This window comes from Chiloscyllium plagiosum, unplaced genomic scaffold, assembly GCF_037043375.1.
Source record: "Chiloscyllium plagiosum isolate Xiang-an unplaced genomic scaffold, Cpla_swu_hap1 HiC_scaffold_31, whole genome shotgun sequence".
NCBI lineage: Eukaryota > Metazoa > Chordata > Chondrichthyes > Orectolobiformes > Hemiscylliidae > Chiloscyllium > Chiloscyllium plagiosum.
The window spans coordinates 31,420,220-31,445,177 of record NW_028270169.1 but is presented as its reverse complement, the minus strand read 5'-3'; the positions used below and the strand labels follow the sequence as shown (position 1 = coordinate 31,445,177).

General features: G+C 44.5%; 1 protein-coding gene across 3 annotated transcripts in view; it reads right to left on the bottom strand.

The window, feature by feature from the left end:
• LOC122564063 (sodium- and chloride-dependent GABA transporter 1) overlaps positions 1-24,958 on the bottom strand; it is a 95,844-nt gene that overhangs the window by 2,181 nt on the left and 68,705 nt on the right. For all 3 annotated transcript variants that reach the window (XM_087977398.1, XM_043718553.2, XM_087977399.1), the window contains 6 exons: positions 24,288-24,412; positions 22,806-22,918; positions 20,277-20,417; positions 13,884-13,983; positions 11,132-11,229; positions 10,397-10,564 (listed from right to left, as the gene is read on the bottom strand). In XM_087977398.1, the coding sequence (XP_087833524.1) occupies positions 10,397-10,564; positions 11,132-11,229; positions 13,884-13,983; positions 20,277-20,417; positions 22,806-22,918; positions 24,288-24,412 (745 nt within the window). The remainder of the gene's footprint in view (positions 1-10,396; positions 10,565-11,131; positions 11,230-13,883; positions 13,984-20,276; positions 20,418-22,805; positions 22,919-24,287; positions 24,413-24,958) is intronic.

The window sequence follows — 24,958 nt, the reverse complement described above, 5'->3', positions numbered from 1 at the left end:
GTATAGCCATCTCAGTAACACCTGTAAGTAAATTCCTGATATCTTAAAAACATTGACAAAACCGTCTTTATGTACAACCCTATTATATTATATAATATGTTATATAGTTTTATAATTTAAATGTCTGCATTTACTAATTCATTTAAAAAGGGCCATAACGTCATTATAGCGTATGGAAAGGCCATTTGACCTGCTGAGTTCATGCTGCCCCTCTGACAGTATTCCGGTCAGTTCCAAATCTTTGCTAATCTTTGTCGTTCTACAAATTGATTTCCCTCAAGTGCCCGACAAATTTCCTTTTGCAATTATTGATTGTCTCTGCTTCCACCACCCTGTAGCCAGTGTGTTTCAAGTCATTACCACATGCCATGCAAAAGCAAAGTGTAATTCCTCACAGCTCCCCCACAAAACCTGTCCAAAATGCTAACTCTCTAAGTCACTGACTTCCAGTATGATCAGCCAAAGGGGACAGTTTCCGTCCGCATGCTTTAATTAAATTTTTCGTTATCTATATAGCTAGCAAATCTCGGTTTCTCCAACTTAATCTTGTAACTCACATCCCTCATCCCTGAAAACATTCTGGTATTTCTCGTCTGTACCATCTCACAAACTCTTTCATCCTTCCTTAAGTGTGTTGACCAGAACTAGACCCAATACTTTGGTTGTGGCCTAACCAAATCAAGATGCAGCAAAACCTCCCTGCTTTTTGTACTCAGTGCCCCTATTTATAAAACACAGAATCCCATGCTAATTCCTCTCTCAATATGTCCTGTCACCTTCAAAGATCTATGTAAATGAACAATCTGGTCCCTCTATCCCTGCACTCTTTAGGACTGCATCATTGAGTCTATATTAGCTGTCCCTATTCCTCCTCCTAAAATGCTTCACACCACACTTTTCTGTAATAAGTTTCATTTGCCATCTGATTGTCCATTTTGCCAGTCTTTGACTGTTGCACTCAAATCCTATCATCCTGATTGACATTCTTCCAAACTTCAACATTTTACACTGAATTACAATATCCAAGCCATTTCTATAACCAAATGTAGTTACTGAAATGTCTTCCCATCCTTTATTTTTAAAATAAAGGTGTTACATTTGGCATTCTTCAATCCCTGGCACTACTCTTACATGTAGGGAAGATTTGAAGATTAAGGGAAGGCTTCATCCTATTTCCACCTCATCATTTCCTTTCATAACTTCTGATGGAACCCATCTGGACCAGCTGATTAGGTATCCTCTGAATTGACAGCCTTTCTGATGCATTCTACTGATCAATTTTAACTCCATCCATTACTTCTCCCATCCTTATTTCTGCTATTACTTCATTAGCATTGTCTTTCTTAGTAAAGACAGACACAATTTACTCATTAAATATTGTAGGTTTGATCTGTTCCTTTAAGATTATGTCATCTCCTCTGTCTTTAATTGGATCTATCCCACCTCCTGTTTAACATTACTGGACTGGCATACAATCTTTGGCATATTTTTTTCTTCTAATTGTTATTTTATTAACATATTCTCTTTGCCAATCTTATTTTCCCTTCACTTCCACTCCTTATGTATTATATTTCGTCAGACTTTTGCTTGAAGAATGAATGGATAATACATGGTTTTTAAAAACCAAATCATAATCCCATCCCATAGTCATTCCAAAGGACCTTGATTATGTTGCCGTAAGCAGAAGAAAGCCATTCAGCCCATCAAGTCTTCCCTCTGTCTATATTCAACTCTGTTTTCCTCTCAAGCATTTCCTCCTTAAAGATGATCCATTGTTCCATTAGCTTTTTTTGGTTAGTCTTTGGATTAATTTTATCCTGACTAGATCTGCTGTCATTCTATTGAAGTTACCCTTCTTCCAATTTAGATGTTCTACTCTAGATAGCTCTTTGTTCTTTTCCATTATTAATCCAAACATTTTTAGACCAAATGTTCCTCACACACCTTGGTCCACTGGCCTACAGACTGCTCAGCACTGACCCCTCCCAATTGGACTGATGATGTACTGGTCAAGGAAGTTCTCCTGCATTTATTTCCAAAATTGATGTCTCTCCCATTCCTTTACATTGACATTATCCCAATCTATATTTGGACTGTTATAGTTTAAAGGACAAAGTGGAAAAGAAAAAGGTCAGGGATTAAAACAGACACAAGGAAAAAAGAGTTTAAACATTTGATGTACGACTACAGAGAAGAAAGACAACTTTGGTGAAGCTGATAAAGTGCTTTATCCCCTCTATAAAGTGCTAGTGCAGGAAGGGACATTCGGGGAAGAATAACATATGCATCACAATTAATGTTCCTGCCTTGAGGACTCTGCTGATCCTGGTGATGTGATGAGGCTTAACAAGGCCTCAGTCCTGTCATGGAAATGTATTGAACCAATTCCATTTACCTTGAAGCAAATAGTACTAGGTCTACACCATTAGAGAGCAAATGGTACAGCAACTTAGACTCAAAGAGGTCTGCAGGTGCTTTGGCCCAACTTGACCATTCCACCCTGTTTTCAGAATTTATACTAATCCCATTTGCCTGTGTTTTGTTCCTATCCCTCCATACCTACTCCATCCATGTACCTGTTTAAAGTGTTTCAGTGGTTAGCACTGCTGCCTCACAGCGCCAGGGACCTGTGTTCAATTCCTGCCTCGGACAACTGTCTATGTGGAGTTTGCACGTTCTTCCCGTGTCTGGGTGGGTTTCCTCCCACAGTCCAAAGATGTGCAGGTTAGGTGAATTGGCCATGCTAAATTGCCCATAGTGTTAGGTGAAGGGGAATGGGTCTAGGTGGGTTGCTCTTCAGAGTGTCGGTGTGGACTTGTTGGGCCAAAGGGCCTGTTTCCAAACTGTAGGGAATCTAATCTAAATGACAAAATTGTATTCACCTCCAACATAACTCTGGTAGCCTGTTCCAGACACTCACCACTCTCACGGTCAAAGAAAATGCTCTTCTGCACTCTTCCCTCTCACTTAACTCTATGCTGCCTAGTTTTAGATTGCCCTAGCCTGGGGAAAAGCATTTGGCTATTCACCTTAAAGATGGGCAGTATCTCTAAAAAGAGGCACACCCTCTAGAAAGATTCACTTACATTACTGTAAGTTTTACAATCTTCAGAAGTTATCTATAATGTTTGCACTGACATAAGCAAGAAAGAAAACACAATCTGAAATACAAGGAAAAACTACTGGATGTGTCCAGTCAATAAACAAGAAGAGAAACAGCAACTTAAGGTTTTAGATATAGACATCATTTTGACAAGGAGTTGACAGCCCACTTGTCAATCAATTTACTGTTTAGATGCTAGCAACTTCAGCTTTATCATTCCACTAACAATGTAATAAATATTCAAAGAATCTGCTTAATTTTCATATATGAAGCAAAATGTGCAACAAACTAACTTGTGATGTATGAATGCACCAACCAGCCCTTTCCTATTTGCTTGCTCTCAGCCACTTGAGCACTGATTATGGTTAGGTGGCACCACCAAGTGGACATCTGTTGGTATTACACAGCACATTCTAGCTCTTTTGAGTTAGGAGACCCACCTTGTTTACCCTTGTGTTGATGTGTGTTTGTAAAGCAAAACATGACCGCAGCCTTTTAACTCCCATGACTGCTGCATTTCTGGCTGTGCAGCTTTTTGTTAAACACCTACAGTACATTTGTGATGAATCAAATTGTAGAGGGCTTTTCCACATGTCTGAGACAGTCAGGGTGCATAGGACAGATATCTGTGATGATGATAATTTTTCTTTTCTTCAAATGATACATTTTTTCCACTTTCCAGATCCATACATGGTTTTGTTAGCCTCATATCGTATGGCTAGTCTCCTAACATTTGCAAAGCGAGGTGGCTGTGGACTCTCTGATCGGCTTTTCAGTGCTGTCTACGTTGGCACAGATCACAGCAGTGGCACATCCCTTACTTCATTTCTGACCATCAGCTTCAAAATTCAGACAGCAACCTGACACAAGACACCAATCATCTCCATTAAAATATATCCCCTGGCCAGATGCACATTTAGGACGTGGCAGTGACCATTTGACAGGCCGTTATCTGTCAAAGGTGTTCTAACTGCGGCACCCTCAGCACTGACTGTGTGCACACCATGCTGTGTTTGGTCCTGAATGAGTTTGACATCCATCACTGCAGGTGAACTCCTTGAGACCTAGCCTCTTTATCAGCACAGCTCCTCTTTTAACTCAGTTCGCTAGATGGCTGGTGTGTGATGCAGAGTGATGCCAACAGTATGGGTCCACTTCCCACTCCGGCTGAGATTACTGTGAAGGAGTGTCCTTCTAAACTTCTCCCCTCATTTGAGGTTTGGTGATCCTCAGGTTAAATAACCACCAGTCATCTGTCTGTACTGGGGTGGGGGGGTGGGGGGGGGGGTGGGGTGGGGGGGGGGGTGGGGGGGTGGGGGTGGGGGGGGGGGTGGGGGGGGGGTGGGGGGGTGGGGGTGGGGGGGGGGGTGGGGGGGGGGTGGGGGGGTGGGGGTGGGGGGGTGGGGGGTGGGGGTGGGGGGGGGGGGTGGGGGGGTGGGGGGGGGGTGGGGGGGGGGGGGGGGGGTGGGGGTGGGGGGGGGGGTGGGGGGGTGGGAAACGGGGGAGGTGGGAAACGGGGGAGGTGGTGTGGTGGGGGGAAACGGGGGAGGTGGTGTGGTGGGGTATGGGGGGAGGGGGTGGTAGAATACCAATCAAGAAATGATCCAACTCCTTCAACGAGGTGACTCGAGCTGTGAACCATTGCACTGATTAAGTGAGTGCAAGGAAGCCCAGTCCCATCGATCGGTCCCACCACTGAGCCAGGCTGGCTAATCAATCAAAACAAGTGCCCAGGGATTCTATACATTTCCACTAAAACCTGATAAAAGAGGATTCAGTCTGTCTACAGACAGACACAGTGAGCTGAGTCGTACCAGAAATCGGCTATGTCAGTTTTGTCGATTTTCATGGTGGGTTTCTCCTAGGCCTAGTGATTTTTCTCTCACAGTTGTCCCAGACTTTCCTCACTAACACCTACTGTGCCCCCTTTGCCTCTCCCTGTCACTTTGGCCGGAAGAACTCACCACTGCCAGGATGTTCCAGGATCCCTGACGCAGGTGCCATCTTAAAAAGACATTGTGTCATGTGGCACAGTAGTGGTGCCACTGTAGTAACAATCCAGAAGCCCAGGCCTATGTTCCAGGGACAGCATTTGAATCCCACGCTGGTAGATGGCAAAATTAGAAATCAATAAAACAAAACATTCTAGAATAAAGTGCTGACCTTATGGCAATAATGCAAAGGCAATTGTTGTAAAAATCATCTGGGTTCACTAAATGCCCTTTAGGTAAGGAAATCTGCCATCCTTTCCCAGTCTGGCCTGCATATGAATCCAGACCCACAGCAACGTGGATTAACTCTTAACCTGCGCCTGGGCAATTAGAGATGGGCAATAGGTGCTAGCCTGGCCAGTAGTGCCTATATTCTGAATGAATATAAAGGAACTGGTAGTCCAGAGCTGTCCTGCATGTCTGAAGCCTTTCGCTGTAGACATGGCAGACATGGGGAGAATGGTGTCTGACTTTGTGGGCAGGGACATGGAGATCCTGCTGTAGGTGGCAGTGCAGAGGAGGGCACTCCGCCCCACATCTCCTCCTCCACCAGACTAGAAGAGGAGCCCTCAATGCCACTCTCTGGGAGGTTGCCTCCCAGTTCAGTGCTGTCTCCACTGTCTGGAGGAGGAGGAGGAGCTCCCCAGCAATGTTGGAAGAAGGTCAATGATCTTTTCCCCCTCACCAGGGTAAGTGTCACACTCACTCTATCTCTGCCAGTGCGCCCACCTTCCACCAAGGCTCACACTCTATCACTCACTATTGCCTGCAAAACTCTTCCCTCACTCATTCTGACCCACCCTAAACTCCCACTGCACCAGTGGCCTCTGTGCTGCCTACTTGCTCACTCAGAATAACTCCCTACCTTTCCCCCACCTGCACCAACACTAATCACTGACCCAGCCACTTTCACCTGCCTTAATCGTTCCCTTTGTCTCAGCCCAGGGAGCTAACAGTCCACGGTAAGGCTGAAAGAGCCAGGATGGCTGGTGGCGTGCAGATGTTAGTTTGCTCTCTCTCTCTCTCTGCCTAAGCAGAGAGCAGCTTGGCCCAGGCAGGTGAAGACCAGGGTTGCTCCGGGGAGGGCAAAAATGTTACTGTCCTGACAACTGAACAATGGGCCTTTGTCATTGTGTGTTATTCTCCCATTGTTATCACAGCGAATGTAATATTTAAAATGACAGAACCTCTCCACGTTATCCACAACATCCTTTTACCTCCTTCAGGTAGGCATGACATGGCCACACTCTCCACCAACAGGGAAGTGGTACCTCAAGATACCTTCTCCATCAGGTTAGAGACTATACCCCCCACCAGCTCAGAGACTATACCCTCTACCAGCTCAGAGACTATACCCTCCACCAGCTCAGAGACCATACCTTCCACCAGATCAGAGACTATACCCTCCACCAGCTCAGAGACTATACCCTCCACCAGGTCACAGACTATACCTTCCACCAGCTCAGAGACTATACCCTCCGTCAGCTCAGAGACTATACCCTCCACCAGGTCAGAGACTATACCCTCTACCAGCTCAGATCCCAACTCCGCGGTTGGCACCATTCGAGCTGTGAGTGCGTTGTGCTGAGCACGTCATTGCCGCGTCGCTGCAGCTGATTGAAGAGGAAACATCCCAGCTCCCAGGCAATGGGCGAAACCAGGCACCTGTTTGGCCCGAGGCAGGAAAAGGTGTCCGTCCATTCAGGACTTCATCAATATGAACAGGCAGAAACAGAGGGGTGGGCATGGGGAAACCTAGTACAAAGGCTGAAGATTGGCAGTAACTAATGTGGTTGGGACTCTGCTGCCTCAGACATGTGAGTGACTGGTATTCTGCATGGATGGTTGGCGCTGCCATGGAGAGCTTGGCTCTGGATCTGCTGGACATAACATCACTCCATTGCTCTCGTTATCAGTGCTCAGCACCAATCACAAGGCAGTGGGGGATGAGGGGACCTCAGCTTCACCCTGCAGTTGACTGAGCACTGCTACCCACAGACTTTGTGATATGGTCATGTTGCTTGCAGCACATGCAGTGTATTTGTGCGTACCCAACTGACACGTGGTGTAACCGCAAGATAAATATAGCACTTTGTCATACATGTCCCCTTGACTGATCTCTGCCAGTAACCTGGACCGACATCCTGGGTTGCGGCTGTGCCTGACAGCAAGGCAAGACTGAAGTCATGTTTTACGTTAGGGTCTAGCAGAGGGGTTAAAGAGCAAAAATGTGAATGAGCACTTGAGAGGGAGCGAGGGACCCCAGGATGTGGCCAGAGGAAGCTGGAGTTGCCAGGTCCTCGCTGATTCTCAACATCTAGTTTCTATCCAATGGGTGAGAGAAAGGGAGCTTGCATAATAATGGGCTGAGATGAGGTAGTAATGAACAATGATCTCGATGAATAAGTCTGTTGCTGCACACTGGCAACAATCTCATCGCGATGTCCAGGACTTGGTTAAACAATGTCACCTTTTACCTCTCCACATCAAGGTCCTCAATCAACATCACCCACAGGTTTTCCTAAGTTTCCTGCTATAACCATACTGTTCAGGGCCTATGGAGAATCCACCCAGTCACTTGGTGTCAATGCAAACTTCAAGAGACCAATCTTAGTTTGTGGACACCTTCCTATAAGATATTTTTAATTGCTGTTAAGGTAGATTTAGGGCATATACATCCTGAGAATAGTACTGGATTCGAACTGGCTGCTCCAACCTTTCTCTTGCAGGCTGTGATTTTCAGACATGGAGTTGGGTAATTTCAGTGTTACGTCCCAGTGAGGAGCTGCCAAAATTACATCTAACTTTAGGCAAATCACAGAGATTCATAAGAGATTTCAACCAGCAACACCACCACACACACACACACACACATGAAAGAGCAGACTAACAGCTGGACGTGATATAGTGCTGTGGGTCTGAAATGCTTCATTAGTTTGCACTGTACTGTCAGCTTACTGACTACCAAGTATGAGCTGATATATTTTCTCTGACAGGTGCACAGAGTGAGAGAAATGTTAACTGTCCCCAGCCCCCATATCATCTCCCACCCAATACCTCCCCCCACCCCCCAGCACACATGCAAGTGAGATTGTTTTTAGCTAATGCAGAGCTGTGTACCTACACAGAGTTAAAAGCAGGCACTTGGATAACTATCCAATCCAATTTTAAATGCTGTTTATTCCAGAGTGTGAGACATTTGCTTGGATCAGGCTGGAGCACATAAGTGAATGCAATTTCCATGATGCCAATACAACTGACTTTGTCTTAATCCAGAGACCCAGACCTGTCAGCTACAGCTGGATGTGAAGTCTAAAGAGGCCTTTCCAGATAAGTGTTGGGTGAAAGTACTGTGGTATACCTGTGGCACCAGCCACCTCTGCCAGTATGTTGTTTGGGTAAGGGTGGATTGAACAAGCCACTGCCATTTTCTTTTGTCTGCACTGTGTCCAGCTCGTATCTAAGTATTAGTGGTAAAGGAGAGCCCACCAGTGACTATTTACTTTGAATATTTCATCTCCTTCTCTGTCCTTTGTCCCCAGTTAATTTGGTCCCAGAGGCCCTCCTGTCTCCTTCTATTTTCTGCCATCTCCAATAACAGATGATCTAACCATTGTTCCTTGACTTTCAATGTCATTACCATCACTAAATTTCCTCACTATTAACATCTTGGCGTTATATTGACGAGAAAACGAATTTGACTCACCATTTAAACACAATGGCTACAAGAGCAGGTCAGAGGCTAGGAATACTGCAGGGAGTTACTCACCTCCTGATTCTCCAAAGCCTATCCATCATCTACAAGGCACAAGACAGGAGTGTGATGGAATACTCCCACTTACCTGGAAGGGTGCAGTTCCAGCATCTCTCAAGAAGCTTGACACCATCCAGGACAAAGCAGCTCACTTGATTGGCACATCATCCACAAGCATCTACTCATTCAACCACTAATGCGCAGTAGCAGCAGTGTGTACTATCTACAAGGTGTGATGCAGAAATTCACTTAGGATCCTCAGACAGCACCTTCCAAACTCATGACCACTTCCATCTAGAAGGACAAGGGCAGCAGATATATGTGAACCTGCAAGTTCCCCTCCATGCCACTCACCACCTGACTCGGAAATATATCGCCGTTCCTTCACTGCTGGGTTGAAATCCAGGAATTCCCTCCCTATCGGCATCATGGGTTAACCCACAGTAGGTGGACTGCAGCAAGTTCAAGACCCCAGTTCAAGAAGGCAGCTCACCACCACCTTCTCAAGGACAACTAAGGAAGGAAAATAAATGCTCTCCTAACCAGCGATGCCTACATCCCATGAGTGAGTGAAAAAAAAGAACTTCTCTCATGCTTTGGGGATGAAGTTAATGAGTCTTAGGACATTTACAAGTCCAGGAGGAACTATTCCCAACCATGTATATGTGGATATGGGGGTGGCTGCTTTCTTCTAGAACTGGACCTTCCATGTGTTTGACAACTTCATGTTTTGGACGAGGGTGTTATAAAATATCAGAGGTAAGTAATTTCCCACTCAGTTGAAAGGTTTGAGTTTTATTTGCACAGCTGGGAAGATAGCAGAGTGGAGTAAGCAATACACTGGAGCCTCAATTCCAAAACCTGATTTGTGTATCTTAGTGGGATATTAGCGACATTGTCACCTGACATGCGGTGAAGGAATAAGTAACACTAAGCAAAACGTACAAGGTGTAACAGTTTGCCAGAGAGTAGGACATGGGATTGAGAACAATAAAGGAAAGAGCAGCTACTAACTGCCTCTGTACGCTGTATCTACCAGCCCCTGCTATCTAAGGCCATAAGTTACTTGTTATTTTTATACAAAATCTACAGTATAGAAACAGGCCATTCAGCCCAACAAGTCCACATTGACCCCTTGAAGAGCATCCACCCATACCCATCCCCCTACCCTATCCCTGTAATCCTGCATTTCCCATGGCTAATGCACCTAAACTAAACATCCCTGGTCATTATGGGTAATTCAGCATGGCCAATCCACCTAACCTGAACATCTTCGGACTGAGGAAGGAAAGTGGATCACCCAGCAGAAACCCACGCAGACACGGGGAGAATGTGCAAACTGCATGCAGAGAGTCACCAGAGGGTGAAATTGAACCTGGGTCCCTGATGCTGTTGAGGCTGATGCTGTGCTAATCACTGAGCCACTGTGCTGTTTGCTTGTGTGTATTGGAAGTTTGAGTGAACTGGTTGGAAATCTCTACTGGCTGCTCAAATTTCCTTTTGATTAAGATGTATTGATGTTTCCTCCACAGGTTGAAGAGAACGTACCTCATAGAATGAACCTTTCAATGTGAGTAACGTATGGATGACTCCGACAGGGATCCAAATGAGTGAAACAAAAGCAATGACCCAGCCAAGACCTTGACCCCACTCTGGGTACTGATAGGTGCTGTAACGCACAGGCTCAAAGTCGATGATAACAAACACCATAATAATCTGGAAAAGAGAAAAGAAACATGATGTTCAAAACAGCAAAAGATAAACACATGTTTGTGTTCTATTAACAATGATGGAAACGTAGAGAGGGGGAGAAGGTAATTACGAATACTAGAATAGTCAATGAATGAGCAATGCTTTTAAGTACTTATTATGGGCAGAATTCACTGAGGTAAATTGCAATAATCATACCACTGCTGGATTCAGAGTCTGCTGGAATAACTAATGGATTCTTGAAGGGCAACACAGCATTTATACTCAAAGCATCATTATTAAAGGGGATGGTAACTGTGCAGTTAAGTGCAATGAATCAATCCTTACAACTGTCCTGTCTATAAAGAAAATTGCTGCCTTTTCTCCGCTAATAAGTATATCTGAAAAAAAATCTTATTGAGCATCACGGTGAATATAAAAACATTTCAGTGTGAATTTAAACAGTTCAATGTGAAGCAAAGTTTCACATGTTATAACCGTCAATAAATTTCATAAACAAAGTCAAGTTTGCCCAGGGGTCAGTCATTCACAGTTGTTTGTTTGAAAGAGCTGTGTTTGATAATGGATACATACGAGTATCAGTATAGGTGACAGCAGCCAACACACTCGCAAGTAAATATTTGGCTTTTTCCCCAGCATTTCCTCAATGTTCTGTGACAATCGAGAGATACCTTTAAATAATAAAATTATCATTGTAAAATCTTGCTGAAACTTTGCGTGGAGCAATAAATTATGTAATATCTATGATTTCGAAACTACAAAACCTGTTAAAGTAAAGCTTCTTTACATCTTTAACATCAGTCACTCTTAAATGAATCTGTTTCAATAAAGAGTTATGACAAAACAGGTTTGTGACATTCTGGTAAGTGCAATAGATTTGCATATCACTTATCATAGAAAATCAGATTCAGTTCAGAAACTGGCATGAATGCTTAAACAATAGATTAAGCGCAGAATCAAATTTGAAAATGAACTGAATCAGGCCAATATAGGATTCATACTTAGTTTTGCTTCTCTTATGAGATCGAGGTATCACTGGTTGGTTAGCATTTATAGCTTATCCTTAAATACACTCTTGTGTGGTACTGCAGTCCATGTGGTGTGGGTACACGACAGGTACATTGTTGTTAGGGAGGGAATTCCAGGAATTTGATCCAGCGACACTGAAGGGATGGTGATATATTTCATTGTGAGGATGGTGAATGGATTGGAGGATTCTCATGTGTGGTGGTGTTCCCCAGTATCTGCTGTCCTTCTGGTTGGTAGAGGTTGCAGCTTTAGAAAGTGCTTTTGAAAGAAACTGGGTGAGTTACTGCACCTTGTCGATGGTACACATTGCTGTCAATGTTCATTGAAGTTGGAGGGAGTGGATGTTTAAGGTGGTGAAGGCTACTGATGAAGTGGATTGCTTTGACCTGGATAGTATCGAACTCTTGGAGGGCTGTTGGAGCTGTACACATGCAGGCAAATGAAGAGCATTCCATCACATTCCCAATTTGTGCCTTTAAGAAGGTGCATATATTCTGGGGAGATAGGAGATGAATTACTAGCAGCAGTATTCCTAGTCTCTGACCTACTTTGGTAGCCACAGTGTTTATATCAGTTCAGTTTCTGATCAATGGTAAATCCTGGAATATTGATGGTCATGTATTCAGTGATGGTACTGCCATTGAATATCGAAGGTAAATGACTCGATTCTCCGATGCTGGTGCTGGCTGTTACCTGACATTTAAGTGGTGCTTATGAGCTGAAGCCTGAATAATGTCCAACTATTGCTGCAAATAGACATGGACTGTTCCATTAAATCAATAATAAGAGTTAGAAGCATGAGGAGACTGCAGGCCCTCAGTTTGCGAGGAGCTGTGAAAGGTACTGAACATTGTGCAATCATCAGTGAACATCCTCACATCGGATCCTATGATGAAGGTGTCTGGGCTTATTTCTGTAAATGCTCATTCGCTGTGGCAAAACATGTGAAAAGAGCCTAGACAATTTCAGCTAAGGGTCAAGCTGGCAAAACGCCAGAGACTTGGGAATAAAAATCCAGGTGGATTCACCAAAGCACCAGGAGCAACGAGGCAGCTCTGCACTCTCAAAGTTACCGATCTACAGAGAAGCCGATTGGCTGTCGGCCATCGGGGACTGATATAAAAGATTCCATGGTCTTGTTTCAAAAGAGCAACAGGGGATTTACTCCAATGATTGTACCTGAAACCTGTCCCTCAATCAACATCACAAAAACATATTATCTGGCTACCGTCACACCACTGTTTGCAAGAACAAATTGATTGCTGTCCCTGGTACAGTTTGACAAGATAAATAGTTAATTGGAGGGAAAGTATTTTGGACATTCTGACTTTGTGGAAGGTGCTAGATAAATGTAAGTCTTTCCTTTTCAGTTTTTCAATCTGCTTTGAAGTAAAGATTTCCAAAGTGAGTGTGGGTCAGCCCTAAGGTATATATAGGTGTACAGGAAGTGAATGTGGGTCAGCCCTAAGGTATATACAGGTGTACAGGAAGTGAGTGTGGGTCAGCCCTAAGGTATACACAGGTGTACAGAATGTGAGTGTGGGTCAGCCCTAAGGTATATACAGGTGTACAGAAAGGCTGCATATTTTCCTTAAACGGACTGCATTTCTCAACAGCAAACGTAAGAGGTCTATTGTCCGTGGACTGTATTACAGCTGAGGTTGATCTGATCTTTGTGGGTGGTCACTTGTGCAAATTTGATCCTGATCAGGACTGAGAGCTGACTGGTGCAGATGTTTCTGGCCAACCTGTACAGGTAAGTTACGACACCCCACTGGAGCAGGTAGGACTTGAATCCAGGCCTTATTGACTTGTGTTCCTTTAGGCAACTGTGCACCTGGTGCAGGAGGTGCCTGTATAACTCAAAGTATCTGGACATGAACAAATTACTGCATTGGTGTTACTTTTTCATGATGAAGGGAGAAGCGTGGTATTTTCATGTGACTAATGCACCTGCTGTCTTTCTGTAGCATGGTTGCTGTGAGAAACATTGTTCAAAACGTGTCCTTCCATATCAGGTTTTGATTAGTCTAAATGACTACTCGGCATTCCAGCTAATTTTCATTTGTATGCATCAGTTTAGTGGATCTGACATGCCCCATGATTGCAAGAAGCTCAGTGTTATTCACTGATTTTGTTTTTAATAAATGTAGCCAGGATTCTCTTAATTTGGAAAAAAGTCACATTCAAAACTTAATGTATTCAAAGCTTAAGTCGTACCTCCATTTATGGAATACAACTGATCATTGTTAAAAAAAAGACTTTGTATTGAATTAAAGAAACACGGTAGACATACCAAAAAGACAGCAAACAGCAACCACCTCAAAAAAAGCCAGGAAAACAATGGACACTTGAGCAGTATAGTGGTCCAGCAGCTGGAAAACGTATATTCCACCCTGTAATGGTATTAGTTTCAGATTGATGTTAAAGGAAAAGGCACTGACTAGTTCTAAAGATGTCTTCAGACTTGAAATGCTAATCCTGTTTTTCTCTCTCTCTACACAGATAGAGTCAGACCTGCTGAGTATTCACAACTCTTTCTGCTTTTATTTCAGATTTCCAGCATCGGTGATACTTTATTTTAATTTTAAAGTTTAATCCGCTGTGTAGTTGCAAACTTTTTTCATCACAACTGTGGGTGAGGCTATGAAGATGATGAAACTGTGAGATCCAACCTGGACGTGGAGCAGCAGCACCAGAGGAGAAGGGGAATGGAGAGAGCCTGGGGGTGACGGTGGGAGAGGGAGAGGGAGAAGACTGACTCGAGGCATGAACAGAGGCGGGGGAGAAGAGTGACACTGGGTGTGAACATAGTGAGGGTAGGAGTAGTGTCACTCGGGGAGCAGGAGTCAGAGCAGAGTGAATGTGGGGGTGACGGAGGGGGAGGGGAGCAGAGTGAATGTGGGGGGGTGAGGGAGGGAGGGTGAGGGGAGCAGAGTGAATATGGGGGTGAGGGAGGGAGGGGGAGGGGAGCAGAGTGAATGTGGGGGGTGATGGAGGGAGGGGGAGGGGAGCAGAGTGAATGTAGGGGGTTAGGGAGGGAGGGGGAGGGGAGCAGAGTGAATGTGGGGGGTGAGGGAGGGGGAGGGGAGCAAAGTGAATGTGGGGTGAGGGAGGGAGGGGAATGGGAGCAGAGTGAATGTTGGGTGTGAGGGAGGGAGGGGAGGGGGAGCAGAGTCAATGTGGGGGTGATGGAGGGAGGGGGAGAGGGAGTAGAGTGAATGTGGGGGGTGAGGGAGGGAGCGGGAGTGGGAGGGAGAGCAGAGTGAATGTGGGGGATGAGGGAGGGAGGAGGAGGGGGAGCAGAGTCAATGTGGGGGTGATGGAGGGAGGGGGAGTGGGAGTAGAGTGAATGTGGGGGTGATGGAGGGAGTGGGAGTGGGAGGGGGAGCAGAGAGAATGTGGGGGATTAGGGAGGGAAGATGAGGGGGAGGGGGAGCAGAGTGAACATTGGGCTGAGGGAGGGTGGGGGAGGGGAGCAGAGTGAATGTGGGGGGTGATGGAGGGAGGGGGAGTGGAGCAGAGTAAATGTGGGGGGGGGTGAAGGAGGGAGGGTGAAGGGAGCAGTGAATATGGGGGTGAGGGAGGGAGGGGGAGGGGAGCAGAGTGAATGTGGGGGGTGAGGGTGGGAGGGGGAGGGGGAGCAGAGTGAACGTGGGGTTGAGGGAGGGTGGGGGAGGGGAGCAGAGTGAATGTGGGGGGTGATGGAGGGAGGGGGAGGGGAGCAGAGTGAATGTGGTGGGGGTGAGGAAGGGAGGTTGAGGGGAGCAGAGTGAATATGGGGGTGAGGGAGGGAGGGGGAGAGTGAGTAGAGTGAATGTGGGGGGTGATGGAGGGAGGGGGAGGGGAGCAGAGTGAATGTAGGGGGTGAGGGAGGGAGGGGAAGGGGAGCAGAGTGAATGTGGGGTGAGGGAGGGAGGGGAAGGGGAGCAGAGTGAATGTGGGGTGAGGGAGGGAGGGGAAGGGGAGCAGAGTGAATGTGGGGTGTGAGGGAGGGAGGGGGAGGGGAGCAGATTCAATGTGGGGTTGATGGAGGGAGGGGGAGCGGGAGTAGAGTGAATGTGGGGGGTGAGGGAGGGAGCGGGAGTGGGAGGGGGAGCAGAGAGAATGTGGGGGATTAGGGAGGGAGGAGGAGGGGGAGGGGGAGCAGAGTGAACATTGGGCTGAGGGAGGGTGGGGGAGGGGAGCAGAGTGAATGTGGGGGGAGAGGGCAGGAGGGGGAGGGGTAGCAGAGTGAATTTGGGGGGTGAGGGCGGGAGGGGGAGGGGAGCAGAGTGAATGTGGGGGGTGAGGGTGGGAGGGGGAGGGGGAGCAGAGTGAATGTGGGGGGTGAGGGCTGGAGGGGGATGGGAGCAGAGTGAATGTGAGGGGAGAGGGCGGGAGGGGGAGGGGTAGCAGAGTGAATGTGGGGTTGAGGGTGGGAGGGGGAGGGGGATCAGAGTGAATGTGGGGTGACGGAGGGAGGGGGAGGGGAGCAGAGTGAATGTTGGGGGTGAGGGCGGAAGGGGGAGGGGGATCAGAGTGAATGTGGGGTGGCGGAGGGAGGGGGAGGGGAGCAGAGTGAATGTGGGGGGTGAGGGCTGGAGGGGGAGGGGAGCAGAGTGAATGTGAGGGGTGAGGGCGGGAGGGGGAGGGGAGCAGAGTGAATGTGAGGGGAGAGGGCGGGAGGGGGAGGGGTAGCAGAGTGAATGTGGGGGGTGAGGGCGGGAGGGGGAGGGGAGCAGAGTGAATGTGGGGATGAATGGGAGCTGATTCCAGGGTGGAACTCCAGTCGTGGTATTACAACACTGAAAATGGAGTAGGAATGGGCACTTGGGAAACCAGGTGTTGAGATAGAGTGTGGGTTGTTGAGTAGAAATAGAGTCAGATTGAGAAATCTGATTCGGTGACGAGTGGGTAAAGTTGTATGATCAGTTGCTGGATTATTGTCTGTCACTGATAAGGTTGACTTTATCGATAAAGTTCAAAATAGCAGGTGATCATAGCTCCATTGACTACCTATCCTACAAATGTATGAGATATCAGGGACAGTCCAGTCTCCATGGTGACCATGTGAGCAGGAGATGTGTTCAGATACGCCTCCTGAATTGCCACGTGGGGTTTCTGGAGCTGTGGATGGACTGATGAGACTGAGAATGTCATGGATATCACGTTTAGTGAGCTGGTCACACCACCAGGAAGATGAGTAAACATGTGCAGGCAGGGCAGGAGTACCCTGTAGCCATTCCCCTCTCAAACAGTACACAATTTTGGACTGTGTTGGGGGTGAGGAATGCCTGCTCAGGGGAAAGCAGCAGCTAGATTGATAGCATCACAACTGGCATTGTTGTACATCAGAGAAAGTCGAAAGGTTGGCAGGCAGTAATGACAGGGGACAACATAGTCAGGGGCACAGATAGGTGTTTCTGTGGCTACAATCGAGACTCTGGGTTGGTGTACTGCCTTCTTGGTGCCAAGGTCAAGGATGTCTTTGAGTGGGCACAGGATATTCTGAAGGGACAGGGTGAGCAGCCAGAGGTTGTAGTCCATATTGGTACCAACAACATAGGCAGAAAGAGAGGATGTCCTGCAAAGGCAGTTCAGTGAGTTAAGTAGGAAGTTGGAAAGAAGGATCTCTCAAGTTGTAATTTTGGGATTACTCACTGTGCCATGTGCCAGTGAGGCAAGGAATAGGAAGACCACACAGGTGAATGCATGACGAAAGAGCTGCTATAGAAGGGAGGGCTTCAGCTATCTGGATTTTTGGAATCGCTTCCAGAGTAGGTACAGGAAGAACAGGTTTCACCTAAACTGAAGGGGCACCAACATCCTGGCAGGGGGGTTTCCTAGTGTCACTGGGGAGAGTTTAAACTCATGTGGTAGAGGAGTGGGAACCAGAGCAGTAGGTTAGTGGGCGGAATCAAATCTAAAAGGAAGAACAGGCCGGGCCAGGTTAATGAACACAGTGGGTCTGGCGATCCGAAGTATATTTTAATGCAAGGAGTATAACATAAAGGGAAGATGAGCTCAGAGCCTGGATTAGTAAATGGAACAGTAATGTTATAGCATTTACAGAAACTTAGTTGAGAGAAGGGCGGGACTGGCAGCTCAACATTCTGGGACTTTGATGTTTCAGGCGTGATAGAGAGGGATGTAAAATGGGTGGCAGAGTTGTGATACTGATTAAGGAGACGGTCACAGCTACACTAAGACATCTTGAAGGGCTCATCTGGTGAGGCCATATGGGTAGAGCTCAGCAAGAAGGAAGGTGCAATCACTTATGGTGTAATACTATTGGCCTCCCCAAAGCCAACAGGAAATGAAGGAACAGATATGTGGGCAGAGCATGGATGGATGTCAAAATGACAAAGGTTGCTGTGGTGGGGTCATTTGATTTTCCCCAGCATTGACTGGGGCTCCCTTAGTGCCAGGAGTTTGGATGGTGCAAAATTTGTTTGGTGTATCACGGAATTTTCTTGAAACAATATGTAGATATTCACACTCAGCAAAAGGTCTGTACGCCACCTTGTATTTGGGAAAGAGCCTGACTAGGTGATCAAAGTTCCAGTGGGGGAGCGTTTTGGGAGCAATGATCATAATTTAGTAAGTTTTATCTAGAGTTGTGGTTAAGGCTAAGACTGGTCCTTGGGTGAAAATGCTAAATTGGGGAAAGGCTAATTACAACAGTATTAGGCAGGAACTGGAGAAATATAGGTTGGTGGTGGATGTTTGAGGGTAGGAATCTCTTAAAGGTCGTTGATCAGAGGTTTAGGTGCAGCATGTTCCTATGAAAATGAAAGGTAAGGATGGCAAGATTTGAGAACTCTGGAATGACATGAAATATTGAAAGCTTGTCAAAAAAGTAAAAAGGAAGCACATGCAAGGCTTAGGAACCTAAACTCAGACAAAGCCCTTGAGGAAAATGAAGGGAGCAGAAAAGAACTTCCACAATGCATTAGGAGGGCGAAAAGGGGCCATGGAATATTCATGGCAAGTAGGAGTAAGGGGGCATTGTATACAAATATTAGGAACGAGAGGGTCGGAAGGAAACGGTAGGTCCACTCAAGGACAAAGGAGGGAATTTATGTATGGAGCTGGTGAGGTACTTAACAAATGTTTCACATCTATTCCTACCAGGAAGAAGGAAGTGAATGATGGTAAATTAGGGAGGGGTATGTTGATATTTGAAGGCAGGTCAATACTAAGATGGAGGAGGTGTTGGGTGTCTTGAAAAACTTTAAGGTAGACAAGCACCCAGGCCTGTTGAATCTAACCAAGGACACTTGAGGGAGAGAAGGGAGGAGATTGCTGGGGCCTTGACAGAGATCTCTGTTTCTTCTTTAGCCACAGGGGAGTTCCCAGAAGACTGGAGAATTGTCATTGTTGTTCCTTTGCTTAAGAAAGGTAACAGGGATAATAAGCACTTTATGGGCTGGTGAGCAGTGACAGGGAAACTATTGGGAATATTCCAAGGGACAAGATTTACCGGCATTTGGAAAATAATGCATTTATTAGAGATAGTCAGTGTGACTTTGTGAGAAGGAGGTCTTGTCTCTCAAACTTGGTTGAGTTTTTTTGAAGTGACAAAGATGATTGATGAGGGTGGGGCAGTGGATGTTGTCTACATGGACACTAATAAAGCATTTGACATTGTCCCACATGGTCGGCTGGTCCAGACGTTAAAGTCACATGGAATTCACAGTGATACAAAATTGGCTTGGTCATAGAAGACAAAGGGTATTTGTGGAGGGGTCAAATATGCAGTGATGCATTTTGGGAGGTCAAATGCAAGAGGAAGCTATACAATAAATGGCAGGACTCTTATGAGCATTGATATACCGAGGGACCTTGAGGTGCAGGTCCATAGCTCCCTGGAAGTGACAACACAAGTAGATAAGGTGGTAAAGAAAGCATATGGCATGCTTGCCTTCATCAGTTGGAATACTGAGTATAAAAATTGGTAAGTCATGTTGCAGCTATATTAAACTTTAGTTAAGCCACATTTTGAGCATTGTGTGTAGTTCTCGTCACTCCACTATAGGAAGGATGTGGAGGCTTTGGAGAGGGTGATAAAAAGATTTAATAGGATGTTATCTGGATTCAAGTGTATTAGCTATAAGGAGAGTTTGGATAAACTTGGATTGCTTTCACTAGAGCATTGGAGGCTGAGGGCTGACCTGATAGAAGTATATAAATTATGAGAGGCATGATGGGTGGAAAGTTGCTTTCTTTTTCCCAGGATGTAAATAGAGGCACAGGGTTAAGGTGAGAGAGGAGAAGTTTAAGGAGATGTGTGAAGAAAGTTTTTTTTAACACTGAGGGTGGTAGGTGCCTGGAATATATTACCAGGGGAGTTGGTAGAAGGAGAGACGATAGCAATGTTTCAGAGGCATTTAGACAGACACATGAACAAGCATGGAATAGAGGGATGTGGACCATGCACAATCATTTAGGACTAGTTTAGAATGGCATCATTGTCAGCACAGACATGGTGTGGGCTGAAGGGACTGTTCCTGTGCTGTACTGTTCTGTTTAATTACCCAACTTATGTTAAAAATAAAGATCCAAACTGGAAAATGCTGAAACAATATGAATAAAAATGTGTGAATTATTATGGTAGTTCAATTTTAATAAACTATCCTAAGCTGATATTCAGGCATTATGTAATTTTAAACTTTTATACTTGATTGATGTTTGGTGAGAGACATACCTGTGTGACATTTGGAATTCCTAACAAAAAGGCTACAACACAGACACCCAAAACCACAAACTCTTTCCTTTTCAAATATTTCAGTAGCCAATCTTGGTAGGCATCCAATAGACTTGTCACCATCACTTCAACCATAGCAAACTGTAAAACAAGAGAGAAATATAATATCAAATTTGAGGAAATTTCATATATTTAGTTTAAATAAAGCTTCTTAGGGCCTTCTTAGGGAATGTGTACATGTTCCTTAAATAAAATTCTGAACATGTCACTCACTTAGTTAAATACAATTTGCTCAAATTATTGGATAAATAAAGAACCTAATACCCAAGAATTGAAAGTTGCAGAATCACTGTTTAAGTTGCAAACACACACAGTATTCCTGCAATTTCTTATAAAGGGCCTGTTAACAAAGATAATCTATCCCTTGTTGTTTTACACGATGAGCTAGCTATGGGGTGTAGTTCCAGTATTTGTATATTATTAAAACATACTGTCACTACTCTGTGTAGTTTAGGTTTGCTATTTCAGTTTACTGCTATCGATCAGAGTTCTGGTAATTTTCTTTCCTGCTGTGCTGTTTTTTTTAAAGGTGGTGTTTTTCTATCACAAGCCACAACATATAAACAACTTGAGGTAAAATAATCCACCTTAATTGACAGAAGTTTATGACGTAGAACTGCAATTTTGTGAATTTATATATAGGACTTAATTAGCAACACAAGGATAGTCAAGAGTCATATAAGTAAGTGCAAACACAGAAAAAATGCATTCTGGTTGTGTTTTTACTAAAAATTTGGAGGATTTAAAAATTGGTGGCTGACACAAGTAGCATCTGAGGGTGATAACAAGGACTGCTGGAAACCAGATTCTGGATTAGAGTGGTGCTGGAAAAGCACAGCAGTTCAGGCAGCATCCAGGGAACAGGAGATTCGACGTTTCGGGCACAGGCCCTTCGGCAGGAATCTAATGAGGAGACAATTTGAAAATCTCAAAAGATATGGATTAATATTCCTGAAACATCACGATGTGTTGATCAATCATTTTTAAAAATTTAAATTGATTCCTAGAATTAAACCAAAAGAACTTATTAGATTCCCTACAGTTTGGAAACAGGCCCTTCAGCCCAACAGGTCCACACCAACCCTCCGAAGAGTAACCCACCCAGACCCATTCCCCTACATTTACTCCTAACTAATGCACCTGATACTATGGGCAACTCATATGGTCTGCACATCTTTGGATTGTGGGATGAAACTCACACAGACGCAGGAGAACATGCAAACTCCACATAGGCGGTCACCCAAGGCGGGAATCAAACCCAGGTCCCTGGTGCTGTGAGGCAGCAGTGCTAACCACTGAGCCACCATGCCACCCCACACATCTTTCACAACTTTAGAATCTTTAGAATTTGCTTTACTTTTGAGGAAGTACTTTTAAAATTTAATCGTTATAATAGAGCAGATTATTTGTGTGCAGCAAGATCTCATAGTAAGCAATGAAATAAACTACTAAATAATTGATTTTGATACAGTCATAAACATTAGACATTAGACAAGCTTCCCAACTCTTCTTCAATTGTTGCAGTGGAATTTTGTTTTTGCAGACACCCGTGAGAACGGTGAGGGACTCGTTTAACATCTGATCCATGTGGTAGTGCCTCCATTAATGCACTGAAGTGGCAACTTAGATTATGCTCCACAAAGGATCCTGAATCTCTACCCTTCTGATTCAGAGGTTCAGGTGTTATTAGGGTTAACGGTTCAATTGAAAAATAGTCCAAGCATCCATCAGTTGTGGCACAAGAGAGTATGGCTGAGGTTGGCAATACGTTGACATTTTCTTCTGGTATTGGGATTCTCATTGAACTCATGAGGGATGGTTACTATCTGCTAGCATGAACCTTCAAGTCTGAGTGATTGCTTGTCAAACACCTGGTGAGCACAGGCCGCAAGATTTGACAGACTTAGAATCACTGGTATGTGATTATACTGTAATTTTATTTTGGTTACTTGAGGGGTTGGTTAAAATATATGCTGTTGTAAACATTCAATTACATCATGTTAGATTACTTGTTCCTTTATGATCGGTTCAATAAATTTGTCTCAGCTCTTGAGCTGATTTTGTGAACTGCTTGTGCCAGCTGAGCTGTCTCATTTAAAACACAATCCATCAATCAAAGGTGAGCCACACAATCTCATTTTTAGCTCAATTACAGTTGTTCTTTCAGTAAATCAACACTCTGTACTTAGATATACTTAAAGTAAGGATACATTTTTAAAAATTACATGAAATTGTATGACGCTGGGGACTTTGGGTGTCATCTATATGCCAATGTTACAAGTATTTTCTTCAGAACTTTTGACTGATTTGCATTTGTTCACAGTGCAGATTTCTTTTTCAAGCAGTCATTGCATCTTTGGGTAAAAAGCATAATAAAACAGATATAAACTTTCAATTCTCTGCTACACAGCACCCCTCCACAACCATCACTGAAATATAACATTACCAAAAGTTTACAATGACTCTTACCTCACTATCAAGACCCAAAAACAGTAACATAACAAAAAAGAGAACCGCCCACAGGGGAGAAACTGGCATCGTAACAAAGGCTTCTGGGTAAACCACAAACACCAACCCTGGGCCTGCAAGGGTAAGAACAATTTTAAGAGTTACCTGCTGCAGTGATAATATTACATGTCAGCAGTGTAAAGAAATAAATGGTTTGCCTCAAAAATATGTGATAATTGTAATTTTTATTTTGCTCTTTCTTCCTTTTTTATTGAAGTCTCTGATTTCTTCTCAATACCTTTTCAATAGCTATTTATCATAGGTGGACCAGCTGCCAAGTCACTTGACAGGGGAGAGATTTTTCAGGTAGGTCCATTCCCCTCTTCACCCACAATTCGGATAAATACAAAGGTTTCTGAATCAATGACAGGAGTCAGTTGAGTTTCCTGTCTCTTGTTCAGGTACATAAAGGCCAACTGTATTGAATTTCTCCTGTTGCTTCTCTCAAGATCAACCAATTCAATTCAAACCCAACATCTTTGAAGGGTCTGAGCATTTTGTCAGAAAGGCCGACAGCATTGTTTTTAATGCTGTCTATCCTCCAATATTCTGCTCTTACAGATGAATCTGTACAGCATTACTTAACGCTACAAGCTTAGTAACTGAAAATTTGGAGATGGAATCCCGTTTACTTGATGTAAGTGTCGTCCTGCAATCAGGTTGAAGTATGTCACAAAAATTCAGGGCCTACAGTTTCAATCGTGAGGTGAGAGACACGAGTGGGGGATTGCTTTCACCCGATCCCGACCACACCCAGGTGTTAAACAGAGACTCATTCTAATTTCGAGCCTATCGGCATGGAGATGGTTATATTGTACAATGAAGGGCAGTAGGCTAATTCTCAAAGTTGGCTCTCCAGATTCAGAGCAGCAGCCATAGAATCTAAGGGTACAATTGAGAGGCCCCATCAATGAGAATACACGCTCATCAATATTTTTATAAGTTTCAGTTTAAAGAAAAACCGAGAGAGGGCACCCAGCCCACCACAGTGGTGAGAATGAGCATGGAGAGCTCTCTAGCCTGCTGTTGAAGGTATACCTCCAGGTATCTAAGTTGCTCCTTGTGATGTCTGGAAAGGAGAAGTCAACTGGAAAACCCTGCAAGTTTGACAAGGCTCTTAATGAGTTCTGAGGAAGGGTCATAAAACCTGAAATGTTAACTCTGGCTTCTCTTCATGGATGCTGCCAAACCTGTTGAGCTTTTCCAACAACTTTCATGTTTTTTTCTTGATGAGTCTAATTGGCCAACCACCACATGGGGTCAGGCGCCTTTACTTGTCCTGAACTCATTTTTGAAAAATGGCCAGCATCAGGAACAGGGTTGGGACACGCTGGACATTATGATTTTTTTTGGGATCTGTCCACCTCAGGTCCTGAGATTACCCAAAAATTCAGTCCCGATTCTTAATCATTGCAGCACCTTTTTGCACCTTTTTGCACTTACCATCCACAGCAATATCATCAATAGGGACGTTAATCATATGGGACATGTAGCCAAATGCAGAGAAAATGACAAATCCAGAAAAGATACTTGTGGCTGCATTAGTTAATGAGATGGCCAACGAATCTCTGTGAGGAAATTAAAACATAATTGCCAAATATTAATGTACAGCTGTGAGTAACTTGTTTACAAATTATTCAAGTGCTGAGATGATTTATAAACAGATGAGCTTCCAATTTATAATAATTAACTCTTTGATTAAGTTCTATTTAATGATTTTCCTAACCCAATGCCCAGGGAACATCTATTGTGAGGAGAGTGCACAGGGCTCACAAACACATATTCTGTTCAATGATTCAAAAATGTTCAATACAAATCTATTCTGTTAAACACACTCAGCCACAACGAATCATCAGTGGCTTACTAGCGTGGAATTAGATTAAAATAGGAGACTGTCACGATTCTGTTGGGAAAAGTGTACTGGAACATAAGTCTCACTACTCCATTATTCATATAGAGATCAGCAAGTTACAAAAGTTTGAAAATATGTACCCCAACAGATTCAAGAATAACTTCTTCCCCACTGTTACCAGACAATTGAACAGACTTTTCATATATTAAAATTGATCTTTCTCTGCACTTTCTCTGCAGTTACAACACTACATTCTGTATTC